We start from the raw sequence: 15,782 nt of genomic DNA on the forward strand, positions 1-15,782 counted from the left end.
ACTACTATATCTACGCGACTCAACCTCTGCTTGGAGAGTAGTTATTCCTTACAATGACATTGATAAACACTGGTTGTTTACTAAAAGGCGAATGCGGAGTGCAGTGGAAGGACTGGTGGAACAAAGCGAAGAATGTGCCATTCTAGAGGAAATCTGCCTCAACAAACATCCTGAACGTCTTCAGCTGGCGGGTAAGTTCCTACGAATCATACATGTCTAATTGATTTCAAATAGGGGTGGGTACCGGTACAGAAAATTCAGGTACAGGTACGGTCCACGGACAGAGGATCAGGTCCAGGTCTGGGCCTGAACCTGAACCTGATTGTGAAAACTTGTGAATGGTCCATTTTGCTACTAAGGATTCTGTTTAACGACTTCCACTTGCGTTTTTAACCCTATCATCGTGTAAACAACACTAACTTCAACCAAGTTTGACTGTATAAACTTGGTAAAAATGACTGTCAACTCTCCTTTACTTCGCTATTGATATTTTCTGGGACCTGTAAGCCCGATAACGTGTAATGCCTGCCTATATAATCTGTTCGGTCCAAGATCCGGTCTACTGATTTTTTCAGGTCCGGTTTTTCTGGACCGGTCCAACAAGAAAAACCGTTTTTGTAACACGCACACGTACACGTATCAGTACCCACCCGTAATTTCATCATTATACGTTCGTCGTGTATTAGATTATAAGGGAGTCATTGGCAAACTTATAAGTAACTGTTCGCTCTTTCGCAGATCAAGACTTGAAAGCAAGATCCAAAGACCATGACCTGGGCACCCTGGCATCAGGGCATCAAGGATCGGTACATCTGAACAACTACCAAAGGACAGCAGTGCAGAGGGCCCTGTGCTGCCCCTTCTCTGTCATACAGGGACCACCAGGTAAATACCAATCTTTACCTTCTGCCAGTACTGTGTATGCGGCACTGTGCCACATTGTCCACGTATGTCCAAAAGCAATATAGGAAAAAGTACAATGGCAAAATATTTTGCTTTTTTTAACAGTAATAAGATTTTTCTCATAAAACCTTTATAGATTAGACAAAGTCAAAAAAATTCAACATTTCAATCCTGATATGTACTACATTGCAGGCACAGGAAAGACCGTCACAGGCGCACACCTGGCTTATAAGTTCGCCAAAAGGAACCGAAATGCCCGAAGTGGAGACGTTGTTATGTACTGTGGACCTTCAAACAAATCCGTTGACGTGGTCGCAGGTAGGAATATTGCATTCACCTACAAGTTGACATGTTCCTATCTCATATATCCGTTTTATCATACATATTGCTATTTCAAGATACATTCTAACTTCGGTTTTGTACATTTTTCCCGACACTCTGGTGACAGACATATACTTGCATTCTCTAATGTCTTATTGAGTCAACATGTGTTTCTGTGGATTCAATACCAATAATAATTTTAACTATTCCTTGCAGAGTTGTTGATGGACTGCGGGTTGAAAGTCCTGCGTGTCTACAGTAAGAGGATAGAGGAGACAGACTACCCTATCCCAAACTACCCACGACCGTCTCAGAACAAGAAATCCAACGACAAACTCAGGAGCATCACCCTACATCACGTCATTCGGCAGCCTGGTACTCCATACGGACAACAACTCCGTGAGATGGAAGAAACATTCCGAAGAAAACAGCAGCAACAAGAGCCCATATCAGACGGGGAAGTCGACAGTTATCTGAGGCTCATCTGGGAGGCATCTTGTGAAAGAATCAAAGGTAATTATATAGATGTAAATTGTATCTCTGTTTTATACTTTGTTGCGCTTATACGAATTAATCAATGAAAGGACTCTTTGTTACCTTTGCCAGAATGGCTAAGGTTATGTTTTGGGCGTGTTTGTGTGTCTGTCTGTCTGTGTGTGTGTCAACAGCATAACTCGAGAAGCCCTGGATGGATCCTGATGATATTTGGTAGGTGGGTAGGGGTCGGGAAAACGAAGGTCAAGTTGGATAATGGGCCCCCTAGCGGCTTGCTAAGGTACTGCAGCGGAAACTCAATTTTTTTATATCTCGTGTTCTGGACATGCTGTGGTCATGATTTTTGAGTGGTAGATAGCCCTCGAGGCAGAGAGTAAGTTATGTGAGTTTGGGCCCCCTAGTGGCTTTTTGGAACTGCAGGCGCCGGTTTCCTTTCAAACTTTGGACGAGAATAACCCTACAACGTGTTGACGGATCGTCATGATTTTTGGTATGTAGATAGAATGAGTGATGACTTGCATAATGGTATACTAAATATGCAAATCAACAGCTAATTTGCATAATTAATGAGGAAGATTTATAAATCCACTGCATTCCATGATAGGACTTTCAAACTTGTCACATATGTAGCTGGGAAGGAGAGAAATGTCGATAGATATCAATTATGCAAATGATGACCTCATTTGCATAATTAATGAGAATTTTTTTTTACTCAATGGTCACCACGTAACAAGGCCTGAAGGCCACTCGAGGTTACGGGTTACATGATTAGAACTGTAACAGCAACTCTTCACCCCAGGTCAGAAACATCATGATTGAGACCAGCCCATTTGCTCACTATGAGTGAGGACTAACTGACCCAATAGGCGAAGCAGGGGTTACGAGGGCTGCTCGGGAAATTCCCTACCCCTATTTTGGCCGGAATAGTTTGATCCACTCGGGTGGATGTTTGCACATGTGGCGGGTTCTTTAACGTGCTTGGAGTGTTGCTCTCCCCGAACACGGGACCTCCATTTAACGTCCTATCCGAAGGACGGCCCGAGCCGAAGCTAGGTACTCATTTTCACCTGAGTGAAGTGAGGAAAGTCGTGTAAAGTGCCTTTCCCAAGGACACAAGATCGGTAACACAGCAGGCGGATTCGAACCCGCAACCTCTCGGTCACTCCCCGAAGAAACTGCCACTGCGCTACACGGTCCCACAAAGGTCCCACAAATATGAACATGTTGACGGATCATCATGTTTTTGGGTATGTAGGTAGCGTAAGTGAAGACCTACATAATGAGATACCAATTGTGCAAATCAACAGCTAATTTGCATAATTAATGAGGATATTTTATAAATTCGTTACATTCCATGATAGGGCTTTGAAACTTGTCACATATGTAGCTGAGAAAGAGAGAAACGTCAATACATATTTATCATGCAAATGATGATCTCATTTGCATAATTAATGAGAAAATATGAACATGTTGACGGATCGTCATGATTTTTGGCATGTAGATAGCCTAAGTGAAGACTTATATAATGTGATACTTATTATGCAAATTAACAGGTAATTTGCATAATTGATTAGGAAAAGTTCATAAATCCACTGCATTCCATTATAGTACTTTCATCAAAGTTGTCACATATGTAACTGAGAAAGAGGGAAGAGAGTAAGAGGTGTATTTAATACCCCCCTGACATTAGGCGCGATTCGATCGGACGACGATTCTGCGAGCTCTAAATTACGAGGAGGCATGATGATGATGGGAAGGGGGAAGTTTGAGATTTTTTTGTGGGAATGAGGGTCATGCCTGCTTGTAAAGTAGAGTTTGTAGAGTCTTGGTCCGATCGAATCGCGCCTAATGTGAGGGGGGTATTAAGACTTTGAAAGAGAATAAGTCAAGAATGGATCAAAGGATCATCATGATTTTTGGTATGCTGATAGCTTAAGTAATGCTTGATACAATTTGATATCAATTAATTGTAACTTTGGATCTAATTTGCATAACCAATGCCGAAATTTTATAAACCAACTCCAAGCATAAATTATAAAGAAAATGACATGAATAACGCATTTGTCTACAGACATCATTCTACATAACAAACCTGGTTTATTTGGCAAAGGTATGTGTTCGTGGAACCCTAGTTTCGTTTATGCAAATGATGCAATGCACAAAGTTACACCAGACAGAAGAAGAAAAGTAATTTTCCTATCTTAGCACGAAAGTTCATCTGTGTTGGTAAGGCCATGTTGATTTGATTAATATTCATGTATGGATGGCATATACTGGGAGCCCCAAAATATTGCGACTTCATCTATGGACCAACCATGTATTCCTTTAGTCCAAACTACTAGTATTTGAATTGCCGGTAAGATGAATATAGATAGACTTCTTTCATAAAGCCACACCTTGAATTATATCACATGACGATGAAGTATTATGTGCATCCTTAGAAATTATTGTCAACAAAATTGACATTCGATAGTATCGTCATTGCCAAGTTGTAATCTTTTTCATTTTTATCTGAAAGGTGCGGACATCCTTTTGTGCACCTGCAACGTGGCTGCCGACAAGAAGTTCACTTCAGAACCTGCTCCGGTCAAACAGTGCATCATTGACGAGGCTGGGATGTGTATGGAACCCGAATCACTCATTCCTATCTCCAGCTTTCCTCTGCAGCAGGTAAGGGAATAGGATATTTATTTGTAGCAATATAGCAATACAAGTCAATGTTTTGTGTCCAGTGTATTTGGCTCCTTAAGATTCTATCATGCAGATTCTCTTTCATCATAATGAAAAATTCCCATTCCACTAATTATAGTATTTGACACCTGTTCTATGTGCTATTCTATCAACATTAATCATGATCTACAGCCACTGTGTATAGTAGTACTGCTTATAGATAGAATTTAATCCATTGCTGCTTACTCCCAGTCAGTTCCTGTTAACAATGGTGCTTAACTTAAGATGCTTGAGATACTTGACAACTTGAGATCACATATATATAACTGCTGGAAATTGAAAGGAATGCACGGTGGATACTGCTTTGGGTTATGACAACAACTGATTATGACTCTACCCACAGAACTTGATTGGTAATTTTAATTTTCGTTTCTTGTTGTCATAATGCATGCTTTCATCACACACAATATACAGACCTGTCTTCGTCAGAGGTATCATCACTGTCACACATAATATCAGAGAAATGTACATTTAACTTAGCCATGCGTTTACAAACTTGAGTGACAAGATGCTAAGAAGTACAGAGACTCACTCATGGCCACCTGTATGCTGTCCAACAGGTTGTCCTGATCGGTGATCACCAGCAGCTACAGCCCATAGTTGCCCAGCCTGATGCCAGAGACCTGGGGCTGGGTGTGTCCCTGTTCCAACGGCACGCCGAGAAGGCCTACATGTTACAGATCCAGTACAGAATGGTAGGTAGTTAGAGATCCAGTACAGAATGGTATTTTGTTCTATAACGTACTGTAGTGCATGTGTCTGTATCTGTATCTAAATTTTTATATAGCCGATATAACCGCCGTTCGGCGTAACACACCAGCTTCGCAGGCACGCGGCGTGGCAGCAGCTGGTTATATTACACCGAACGACTCGTTACCCCTAACTTTTGCACATCTATCTGCAAGCGTTCTTTAAAACTACCAAGAGAAGATGCCCCTACTGTACTTGGTGATAACAAGTTCCACTCTACGATAGTTCTGGGAAAGTACGAATTTTTGAACACATCAATCCTAGGTTGGTAACTCTGGTATTTGAAGGCATGACTGTTTCTTGTTCTTTTTTGAGCTGGTATGTGATCAATAGCCACGAAATTGTATGCAATTCAGAGGCTAATCAGTAGGTCTTTTGAGTCAGAGGTGATGGACCAGAGTCTTGAAAGGTTGGAGGCCACTTTCAGTAATGGCCCAAAAGCCTGTTCCAGATATTAACTGCTGCGTGAATGAATGTCCTACCAGTTGATTGTGTTTGACCAATTCGGTGAGAGCATGTTCAGGGATTTGTTTGATTGGTGCGAGTTTCTCTTCAGTACCAATGGTTTGCCAATGTTGATCTACGCACAGTCAATAACAATAGAAAATAATGTAATTGCCGTCTTACGATTTTAAGTTGTCATGAAGGCAGTCAGTTGATGACATGTTGCATTGTTTTTTATTCTTTTAAAAGCATGAGAAAGTATGTGAGTTTCCATCACATCGGTTCTATGACAACAAGCTGGAGACAGCTGACTCTGTTAAAGCCCGTCGTCCTGACATGGTGCCTGCCAGCTTCTGGCCCTCCGGAGGTAGGAGCACTCTGTTTGCTTCTTCTTTATCACAATATTTTGTACAAAGTAAAGGACAATAATTCATCTGGGTCATGGATACAAACTTTATTTGGTTAAAATACTCTTTATCTGATGTGACACTGGCCCTGATAAGACCTTTTTAAGAGTCCGTTATACAAAGTTTGTATAAAAAAAATTCAACAAATAAAAATGGTGTAACTACTTTTCTTGCACTCGGACTAAGAATAAAAAGATTTAAGACTTATAATTAGACGAGAAATGTCTCAGCTCAGAAGTCTGCACCAGTGATCACTAGCCAAAGGTCATGATTATGGTTTTATATCTCCATAATTGGGAAATATCAAAACGTAATTATACAAATCTAATTCACATCCACTAGTAAGGACGTACAAACTCATTTACCAGTGGGTTATCATAAAACGTGCATGCTTTAATGTAAAGGAAAATCTTGTTCCATGTAGGGCCTGCCTTGTGTTCTTATGATATGATATGAGGAATACTTACTGTGTTGTGTAGGTAGTCCAGTTGTCTTCTGCCATGTTGAGGGTGTGGAGGAGGCCCTTCCTGTAGCATCAGCAGAGGGAGGGGTCATGTCACAGAGCAACCAGCAGGAGGTCCACAAAGTGGTGAGCATATTGATATTAGAACTACAAAAAAATAGTACCTGTTTATAGAATTGCTATTCATAGTAAAAAAAGTCTGAAAGATGGACTGTCAATGAAAACTGAGTGGCAGATCGAGAGCGCTTTGCAGAAGTTTGACTTTTACTGACAGCCTAAGTAGAGCCACTGGATTTAATATGAGAACATAGAGAAAGTATTATGCTTGACAGGGCTATACGGAATGAAGTATGTACTAGCTTTGCCCTGAATACAGGTTGTTGGATACATGTAGATAGATGCTGTATGTAACTTTCAGTCCTCAGAAACAGGGTTACAGATACAGGGTTGCAATTATGCTGTACTTACTTTTATCTGGTCTATTTCTCTCAAACAGGTCCAAGTTGTGAGTGACCTTGTAGTCCACCACCACGTGAAGACCTCTCAGATCGCAGTGCTGTCCCCGTACAGAGCCCAGGTGCACCAGATCACTGAGACTCTGAAGGAGAGGAAACTGGACACGGTTTCTGTGAGGACAATTGTGGACAGCCAAGGTACAATACAATAATAATCATAGTCTCTTTCAGATCTTCGAATTGATGAATAAGCATTGATTTATGTTGCATTTCAACTGGTATTTTTACCAATATTTTTCTTTTGCTGTGATTCAATTGCCCACCTCTATACTTGTACATCTTAAGTTTTCCGTTTGCATTTTCCTGTTAAATAAAAATGTATCACAATTTGTCCAGTGGTGCCGATAATATAAGCCAGTTTACTGTGGCACCACTATGTATAGTGTATTTCCGTCATGTTGCGTTTATCAAAAACAGCACTATTAGTGGTACACAAATTCTGGCACACCAAGAAATACATCTTCCATACTCCATTCTAGTTCTGTTTTCACATCAATTTATGTACCATGATATGATCTCCATTCCATCATAATATTCCAAGTTTTAACCATTTAAACACATTTTCACCCCACAGGAAGTGAGTGGGACTACGTCATCCTGTCCACGGTACGTTCCCTGCCCCAGGGGGAGATCCCAACCCAACCCTCGCGCAGGTGGATGAAGGACCAGCTGGGGTTCCTGACCGATGACCACCAGATCAACGTAGGACTGACCAGGGCCAGGAGGGGCATCATTATCGTGGGTAAGGAGAACTCAAACAGTGCTTAAAAGTGCTATAGCTAAGGTCACATTTCCCTGCAGGTACATGGCCAGGCTATTTGCGGAATGGATTTAAACTTTTTATAAAATATGCACAGGTCATGACCTTGAATGATTTTATACATTTTTTTTGTGTTTTATTGTGTTTTATAGTTTATATCTGTTTAGTATGTTAATTGACACAGCAGCCCCTCAAAGCCTCGCTCAAAGCAGCTAATGAGACACTAACTCCAAGCAGATTATTAATCATAAATCATACAAATGTTGCAGTTGTATAATTTAGATATGCTTGACTTAGTTTTGCATCTTCTATAAACCTTGTAACCTGTTCTATCTTTACATGTAATGTTACAGGTAACAAGAACTTGTTATCGACCTACAATACCTGGAGCGACCTGGTCAACTTCTATGAGAAGAAGGGCTACCTGGTCGACGCTACGCAGTTCCCCTGAAGCATACACTTTACATGGTCATACAGAAGTCTGTACATTTTGTAACTCATTGTAAAAGGGAGATCATGTAGCATTACTTCAAGTATGACAAAAAACCTATTGGAGAATGATACAGTTTTTAAGACTTTATATCCGTACACAAAATAAAGCGCTTACCAACAAGCTTTCGATCAGTCCTCTGATCCTTCTCAAGTTGTAATGACCCAAAACCTAAGTCGCACTTCCGGAACGGAAGTGTGACGTCAGTAAAGGGTCAAAGGTGCTTGGCAGTCGGTATCGGCCCCCGTCTCTGTTGAGGGAAGGTTGATGGGCTCCTATTGGAGAATGTTGATCTAAGCGAAATATGAAACATGTTGGATCATAAGTATATATATATATTATAAGAGCTGTAGTCTTCAAGAAAAAGTGTCGTTCAACATCTACAATAACATAACATTGTGTTTTTAAAAGGTTTCATGCAGTTTTTTTTAATGTGCGTGTGCATACACGGTGTGTACATCTTGTTGTGTTAGCTGATGACGCGGTTAATGTGTTGTGATCTTTTTGTAATGATTTTGTTAACATTGCGACATACTGAAAATTATCATCAGGCTGGTAAAACATAGGATATTGGACATTTTTTTTACAACCAGAATACCTTTTACCTGCTGACGTTTCGATGCCTGTCAGACATCATCAGGTTAGAAGCTCTGAGGAAGATGTCTGATAGACATAGAAACGTCAACAGGTAAGAGGCATTCTAATTGTGAAAAATAAATCCCCAATCCCCAAAATCCTATTGTGACATACCTTAAGTGAACTAAACTGCATCAGATTATTTTCCCACTTTATGTCCTCACCAATGCCCACTGCATGTACATTTAACAATGGTATTTGTCTCAGCAAAAATATACTTTGAAATTTCTTTGCTTTTAAATCATTGATGCATAATTGACCTAGAATCAATCCCCAATGCTACGGTCACAATTCAAAACGACAACTCTACATAGCCGTTGGCCACCCCGCAGCTACCGAGCTATTTTGGGGCACGGTCGGGCCCGGATATTTGTTTAAAAATATTAAATCAAACCGGGACCCAGCGACAAAAAGACATCGTTACCTAACCGTAAAGCCAACAAGAGGTAGCCCCGGCATCCGACATTCCTTAACAAATTTGTGGCTATTTAGTGTCTAACCAGGGCTACATCCTTCAGGGGCACCGGTGCAAATGTGACCGTAACATTAAGCAGTTGACTTTGACAAGTGCACTGATGCCACGTGCATGCTTGGTAGAAACAAATTTGGAAGGAAATCGTGTTAATAGAAATCATGTATAAATAAAGCTATTGTAAATGCGCACTTGGCAAGGGATGAGACATGTTGTGTTTCCGATTCGATCCTGAAAAAAACGGTAGGGATTATCTTCTAGTTTTATCAAAAAAAGATTTCGCCCAAAGTGATCCAGTTATAAGAGAGGGTTTCCCCTTGAGGAGTTATTACACACTGGGAAGGTGGTAATTACAATCCAGTTAGCACTCAGATATCACATCTAAACGTCTATGTCCTTTGCTAGCGGTCGATCCCCCCCAAATGCTAGAGTCTTTAGGTTATTGGTAAAGTCGGTCGAGAAACGGTAAACACAACATTTTTCCCAAGCCTAAAGTGTTTGATTTTATTGCTGGCAAAGTGTGTTTTATTTTGCACTGTGTGGATGTGAAAGTCCCAGAGTCTTATTTCAATAAACAAGATTTCTAAACTATGTGCATTTTTCATTGACATTTATTTACAACATGATGCGTATACATATACAGTTGCATGCACAATGTAGATGGATTTGGTTTGAATACTGAGTAGTTTTTGCACAGAGAATGACTCATTGTTACCTCCTGGAAAGACAAGAATTAGCCATACTTTTGTGTGCTAGAAAAGTCGTCTCTAAATCACATGAACTAGATTTCTAGCGAGGTCAACGCCCATGAAGTCGGTTCTTTCAGATGGGAGGAATATTTCACACATATTGTCCATCGATTACTGGCTGTTAGATAACGGCAATACATTACAAGGGACACATTTTTGTGAGCTGGTCCCTTCAAATGCTGGTTATATATACATTTGTATATAGCATAGAAGGACGGACTGAAGAATCAACAGACAACACGACTTGAGGACATAGCGCACGACTTGAGTACATGACAACTTTCTACATCTTCAGAGCCGTTTTTTTTACCTTGTTCCAAGGTCCAAGTTGTGATTTTTAGAACTACGTACTCTTTTTTTTAATGTTTTACAGAAATAACAACGATGTATAATGTGACACGTGTCATGAACTACTTTATAAGCACTAGCCATCGTTTAATATATGCAATACATGTATATGCAAAGGACATTGTCAAAATTCCTTGTAATACTTTGCTAGTGAAGTAAAGGAGGAATAAATTATCGTGTTTACACAGTTAGGTGACGGGCGTATTCAAATGCTTGAAGTGGTTTTGTATCACATAGAAGCAACCTTTCAAACATGTACACGTCTTTGTCAAAGTTATAAGTGTGTTGGCAGCTTCTTTTGCACTTCTCTTGTGGCAGTGAATGCACTGATTTCAAAATAGACCCACAAAGTTCAATTTTTTGCTGCGTTAAAACTCAATATAAAACTGGGGTCATGTGCAACAGCAGGGTGTTTCGACCAGAACCCAGAGGGTTTATGATCTTGTGCCCTTAGGAGAGGCGCGTACAAGACTTTCCCGACTTTACTCACTTGACTCAGGTGAACATGAGCACCCAGCTTCAGCTAGGGACTAGGGACGTTTCTCTAGTAGGACGTTCTATCAGGAGGTACCGTGTTTGAGAAAGGGATACATTTCTAACACCCTAAAGAACCCGCCACACTTATTAAAAAGTGAAGGGGTCCTTCCCAAACCATCCTCTGTGCTGTAACCACTGGCTCAGAAATCGAGCCAGAAGTTACTCCAGAGGATGATACCCAGCCCAGGCTATTTAGCTAAAAAAATCTAACCATCATCAGTATTGCCACCGATAGTCTTGTTTATGTATAAAGATACATACATCTAAGCAATGCAGACAATTATATTCCTTGTGAATTTAGAGAAACCACTGGCTCAGAAATCGAGCGAGAAGTTACTACGGAGGATGGCACCCAGCTCAGGCTATTTACCTAAAAATCTAACCATCATCAACATTGCCACCGATAGTCTTGTTTATGTATAAAGATACATACATCTTAGCAATACAGACATTTCAATATTCCTTATGAGTTTAGATAAACCTTTGATTGTAAAACCTATTTCTTCCTACATTTTCAATATCACAAAGAAGCGAGAAGAAGTCGAACTCACATAGTTGAATATGCACCAAAAGTAGTTACTCAAGAAACTAGAAATGGTTTTGGAAACGGTCAGACGTTTCGGATAGAATCCAATATCCTTCGCCAGTGACACTGAAGTGATCTGAAAGAAACAGGTCTTTTATACTCGAACAATGAATGAAGACAATTTTAGATGTCCAATAGGAAACGTTGTAAGACAATTCAGACTGAAGACAATTTGGATTCCAAAGAAAACAAAGTTGAATATGATTCTTGTGTTGGTTGACATTGTAAGTGTAAATATTTCATGTATGATGTATCTGTCAATTATCACGCTGTTACACTATTACTTTCTGTGGTGTGTTAAGAGATCCTCATGTGTTTTTCCAGGTGAGAGATGAGTACAGGAAGGACTATGACCCAGGCCGTGGTGGGTACGGTACAATCACAGCCAAACAGTACAACCCCCTGGGACCCATGCTCATGTCTAAAGGCCCTGGGCCGAGTGGACCCAGATGAACCGTGTGAGAAGACAAGAAGTTAAGACTAAATAACACTGAATATCTAACATCACATCTTTGCTAAATTTCACGTCTTTTTTGTCAGGGATAAGCAACATTGACGCGATTTTGTTACAAATACTCTTTAAAACTACCAGTACTAACGTTACATGTATGACATAACATTATTTGCAGTTTTGTGTCAAAGGGTTTCACCAGCAGTTTGATTCTGAGAAGAAATGGTATTTTCAGATGACACATTAGCCATTAGAACAACTGCTGTGCCTACTCTGGGTTCAGCTTTAGATCCCACAATTATCCTGAAGAAACTTTTCTTAGTTGGAGTCTTTATGAATATGGATAACAATATGATCCCTGTCTGTGAGAAATAGTACAGAGTGATAGCAGCAACTGATTTTTTTTAATATTTTAGAGCCATTTTTCCCCAACAAAAATGTTACGACACACAAAAGGGTCCTGACTTGTCTTTAACTAAGGAAAAGCAGTTCCAAAGCATATGTCACATCAACTACTACAGTCAAACCTGTATTAGGGGCCACCTCTACAGAGGGGCCACCTGTCCATAGTGGCCACTTTTTGTCGGTCCCTTGGGTATTTTATCTACAAGTTACCACCTCTATACAGAGGCCACCTGTCTATAGGGGCAAAATTTGTCCGGTCCCTTGAGTGGCCGCTATAGACAGGTTTGACTGTACATGTGCCTATATTACAGTATTCTATTATGTTGTAAATAAACGTCAATAAGAAAAAAAGTACAACAGTGTGGTACTGATCTTGTTTATTATAAAAGTCTGGTACTCTAACATTCACACAGCAAGAAGAAAACTTAAAGCAAACTTCACCAGTAAAATCCAAAAACGTAGGCCTCAGAAAAAATCGTTGTGTTTTATACAGTTACTCGAACAACCCTAACTAAAAGCTGCAGACTTTAGTCTTTTTGTATCCTCCAAGCAGAGGTTTGGCCTTGGTTACTAGAATTTTGGACATGTTTTTGTCAGGCTTTCCATTTGTCCTGTTTTCTTCATGTCTGCCAGACAAACCAAACCGGCGAACATGAAGAAAACAGAACACAACACAAAGCCTGACAAAAACACAAAAAGACAGCCAGAGCTGAACCTCTGTTTGACAGATGAATGGATTACTTTGGCTCAAATAGAAAAAAAAATACCAACAATATCTTTTCTCAGGACCAAATCGCGAACATTTGGCGCGAACATTAATTTTCCAATGCCTTACCAAGATTAAGTATATATCCATAGATTTACGTAATAATAATGAGCTCCCTAAATTCATGATTTCCTTCATGTTGTATCTACCAAGTAGCTGATAAAAGCTCCTTGCATGCACGTCAAATCAGTGCACTTGTCAAATTCAACTGTTTAATAATGACTCATTCCAGTAGCTGAGCTATTGTGTACATCTACATGATTTAAAAGCGAAGAAAGTTATTTTGTGAGGCAGAGACCTTGGTTAACTGTACGTGCATTAGGTTTTTGAGGAGACCACGACCAGGATGGATAACTATTGTGAAATTTCCACTTAATGTACTGAAATTTAAGTACACTGCAATGCTCACTTCAAAAAGATCACAACTAGGGGTGGGTGCTGGTACAGCGTGCTGGTACAAAACCGCTTTTCTTGCCAGACCGGTACAAAAAATGGACTTAAAAAATGGATCGTATCTTGGACCATTAGACAATGAACAGACTATATATGGACAGGTTTTCACACGTTTTGGGGCTTACATGTCCAAGAAAATTATAACAATTATAGCAATTGAAAGTAGATTTGAGTTTGTAGTCATTGCCACCAAGTTTTGACAGTCAAGCTTAGTGTTGTTTACATGACGCCTGTGGGAGTCGGATACTCTACCAATTGAAACAGATTTCTTTGTACCGAATTGGACCACTGTTTTGAGTATCATCCATTTACAACTTTACTCAGACAATCAGGTCCAGGTTCAGGTCCGGACTTTATCCTGGACCATACCTGGACCAGAATTTTCTGTACCGGTACCCACCCCTATAGTCACAACACATTGACCACATCATCAGAAAACACAGCAGACCACATAATCAGAAAACACAACAGACCACATCATCAGCACACTCAGAAAATTTTTAAAATAAGTATTGTATACACACACACTTCATAAAACCTTTCAAGAATACATGACTTTTGTACATGTACTTCTAAGATGTTAGAGAAGATGTTGAGTAAGAAATGTATTTCTTGAGGACTAAAACAACTGCTGATGATCTAACATGGTTCATATTTTTCAGGGACCGACATTATCCCTCATGTTTCATATTTTGCAATAGACCAACTTTCTTCCTCTTGGCCTCTATTACAAGGATTATCAGCAGTGTAAATAGAGTTAGTAACAAGTGATTGGTATAAATCAAACAAATGGAAATAAAGGACACTAAGGAATATTCCTGATTTGTATGTGCAAACGACAAGTTAACACAGTGGCATAGCATCAGTTACATATACGCAAGCATGTGAGTTGGCAACTCAATGCAGCAGGGCCCTCCCCAGTTCAGTTTTCAACTGGGAGAGGGACCGCGCATCCGCCCCACCAGGCTCAAGTTCGTTCCACCCCTGGATGGTACAAGGGAAGAATGAAAGCCTGTTATAGATTTACTCATAATGGCCTGCATGACACTTGAGACCGTGCGTCAGGAGTATCGAGTTCATGGAACCAATTCGGTGGTATGTGGAACAGAAATGTGATGGCATCTTCTTCCATAGAATTTGTAACTGAACTTATGCTACATGTGCAACTATTGTTTAAGAGCATTTAGAATAGCTCTTCCTATTACGATGATTTACAGAGTGTAACCTATAGTATATGTACAGATTTCTGTATAGACGTGTAGCTTGTTCAGGGGAACTGCGATGCGTTGACCAGGTAGCCCCTCTCCTCATAGAAGTTCACCAGGTCGCTCCAGGTGTTGTAGGTCGACAACAAGTTCTTGTTACCTGTACATGTACAGAACAGGTTACAAGGTGTTGAAGCCACTACCAACTAAGCAAGTAAGATTTCTATAGTATACATTGTACAACTCAAATGCTGTTTCTCTTGCAAATTTATATTGTTTGTTAGCCAGAGTACTTTCTTCTGTAGTAACTGCTGATGCATGGTCCAATATTTTTGCTCGCTGGTCATGGACTAGCAAGAGAAAAGATTGAGCCAGTGTATGGTTGGTAAGCTAATTTTGATCTTTCTATTCAATTTTCTTTCCAAGAAGAACACCATGACACTGATTTTATCTTCTTTTTTTTCCTATTCTTTGGACAAAACAAGATGTAACAAATACGACAGACACTACCAATGACCCGAGACTCGCCCAGCCCAGTTTTTTGCAATTCGACAAGGCAAGGTGAAGTGATGAACAGCTGTACGTTTGTTATAAACAAATCAAATAAAAATACATGTAGATCTTGGTCCCGGCTCCCCTCCCCAAAATGGCGGCCATTTTCAAGGTGAATATTTGATCGTCACAGTGAGAGTGTCGTAGGGCCAAGGTTGACGTAAATCACACAAACAAACCCCAATTTTTGCGGCAGGTAGGTGAACAAAAACGTGACACATTTTGCAGCTTAAGAGTTTGATGTGACCTTACCTGCACAGACTGCACTTGACCTAACCTAACGACTACCTAGGCGAGCTGCGGCAGCGGTCACAGTCACAGTTCAGTTGACTGCGAACGCGTCT

General features: G+C 40.2%; 2 protein-coding genes across 2 annotated transcripts in view; one reads left to right on the forward strand and one right to left on the reverse strand.

Moving 5' to 3' along the window:
* LOC118427122 (helicase with zinc finger domain 2-like) overlaps positions 1-8,394 on the forward strand; it is a 19,179-nt gene extending 10,785 nt beyond the window's left edge. Inside the window, exons 17-27 of the mRNA XM_035836758.1 lie at positions 88-191; positions 739-885; positions 1,096-1,221; positions 1,441-1,737; positions 4,238-4,389; positions 5,010-5,144; positions 5,893-6,010; positions 6,530-6,639; positions 7,010-7,166; positions 7,603-7,770; positions 8,142-8,394. Of these exons, the coding sequence (XP_035692651.1) occupies positions 88-191; positions 739-885; positions 1,096-1,221; positions 1,441-1,737; positions 4,238-4,389; positions 5,010-5,144; positions 5,893-6,010; positions 6,530-6,639; positions 7,010-7,166; positions 7,603-7,770; positions 8,142-8,239 (1,612 nt within the window). The 3' untranslated portion in view covers positions 8,240-8,394. The remainder of the gene's footprint in view (positions 1-87; positions 192-738; positions 886-1,095; positions 1,222-1,440; positions 1,738-4,237; positions 4,390-5,009; positions 5,145-5,892; positions 6,011-6,529; positions 6,640-7,009; positions 7,167-7,602; positions 7,771-8,141) is intronic.
* Positions 8,395-14,132: 5,738 nt separating this feature from the next.
* Positions 14,133-15,782, reverse strand: part of LOC118427123 — a gene marked incomplete in the record, with an annotated part of 28,658 nt that continues 27,008 nt past the window's right edge. The window contains 1 exon segment of the mRNA XM_035836759.1: positions 14,133-15,046. Coding sequence (XP_035692652.1) covers positions 14,949-15,046 — 98 coding nt within the window.

Source organism: Branchiostoma floridae, chromosome 12 (genome assembly GCF_000003815.2).
Source record: "Branchiostoma floridae strain S238N-H82 chromosome 12, Bfl_VNyyK, whole genome shotgun sequence".
Classification (NCBI taxonomy): Eukaryota; Metazoa; Chordata; class Leptocardii; order Amphioxiformes; family Branchiostomatidae; genus Branchiostoma; species Branchiostoma floridae.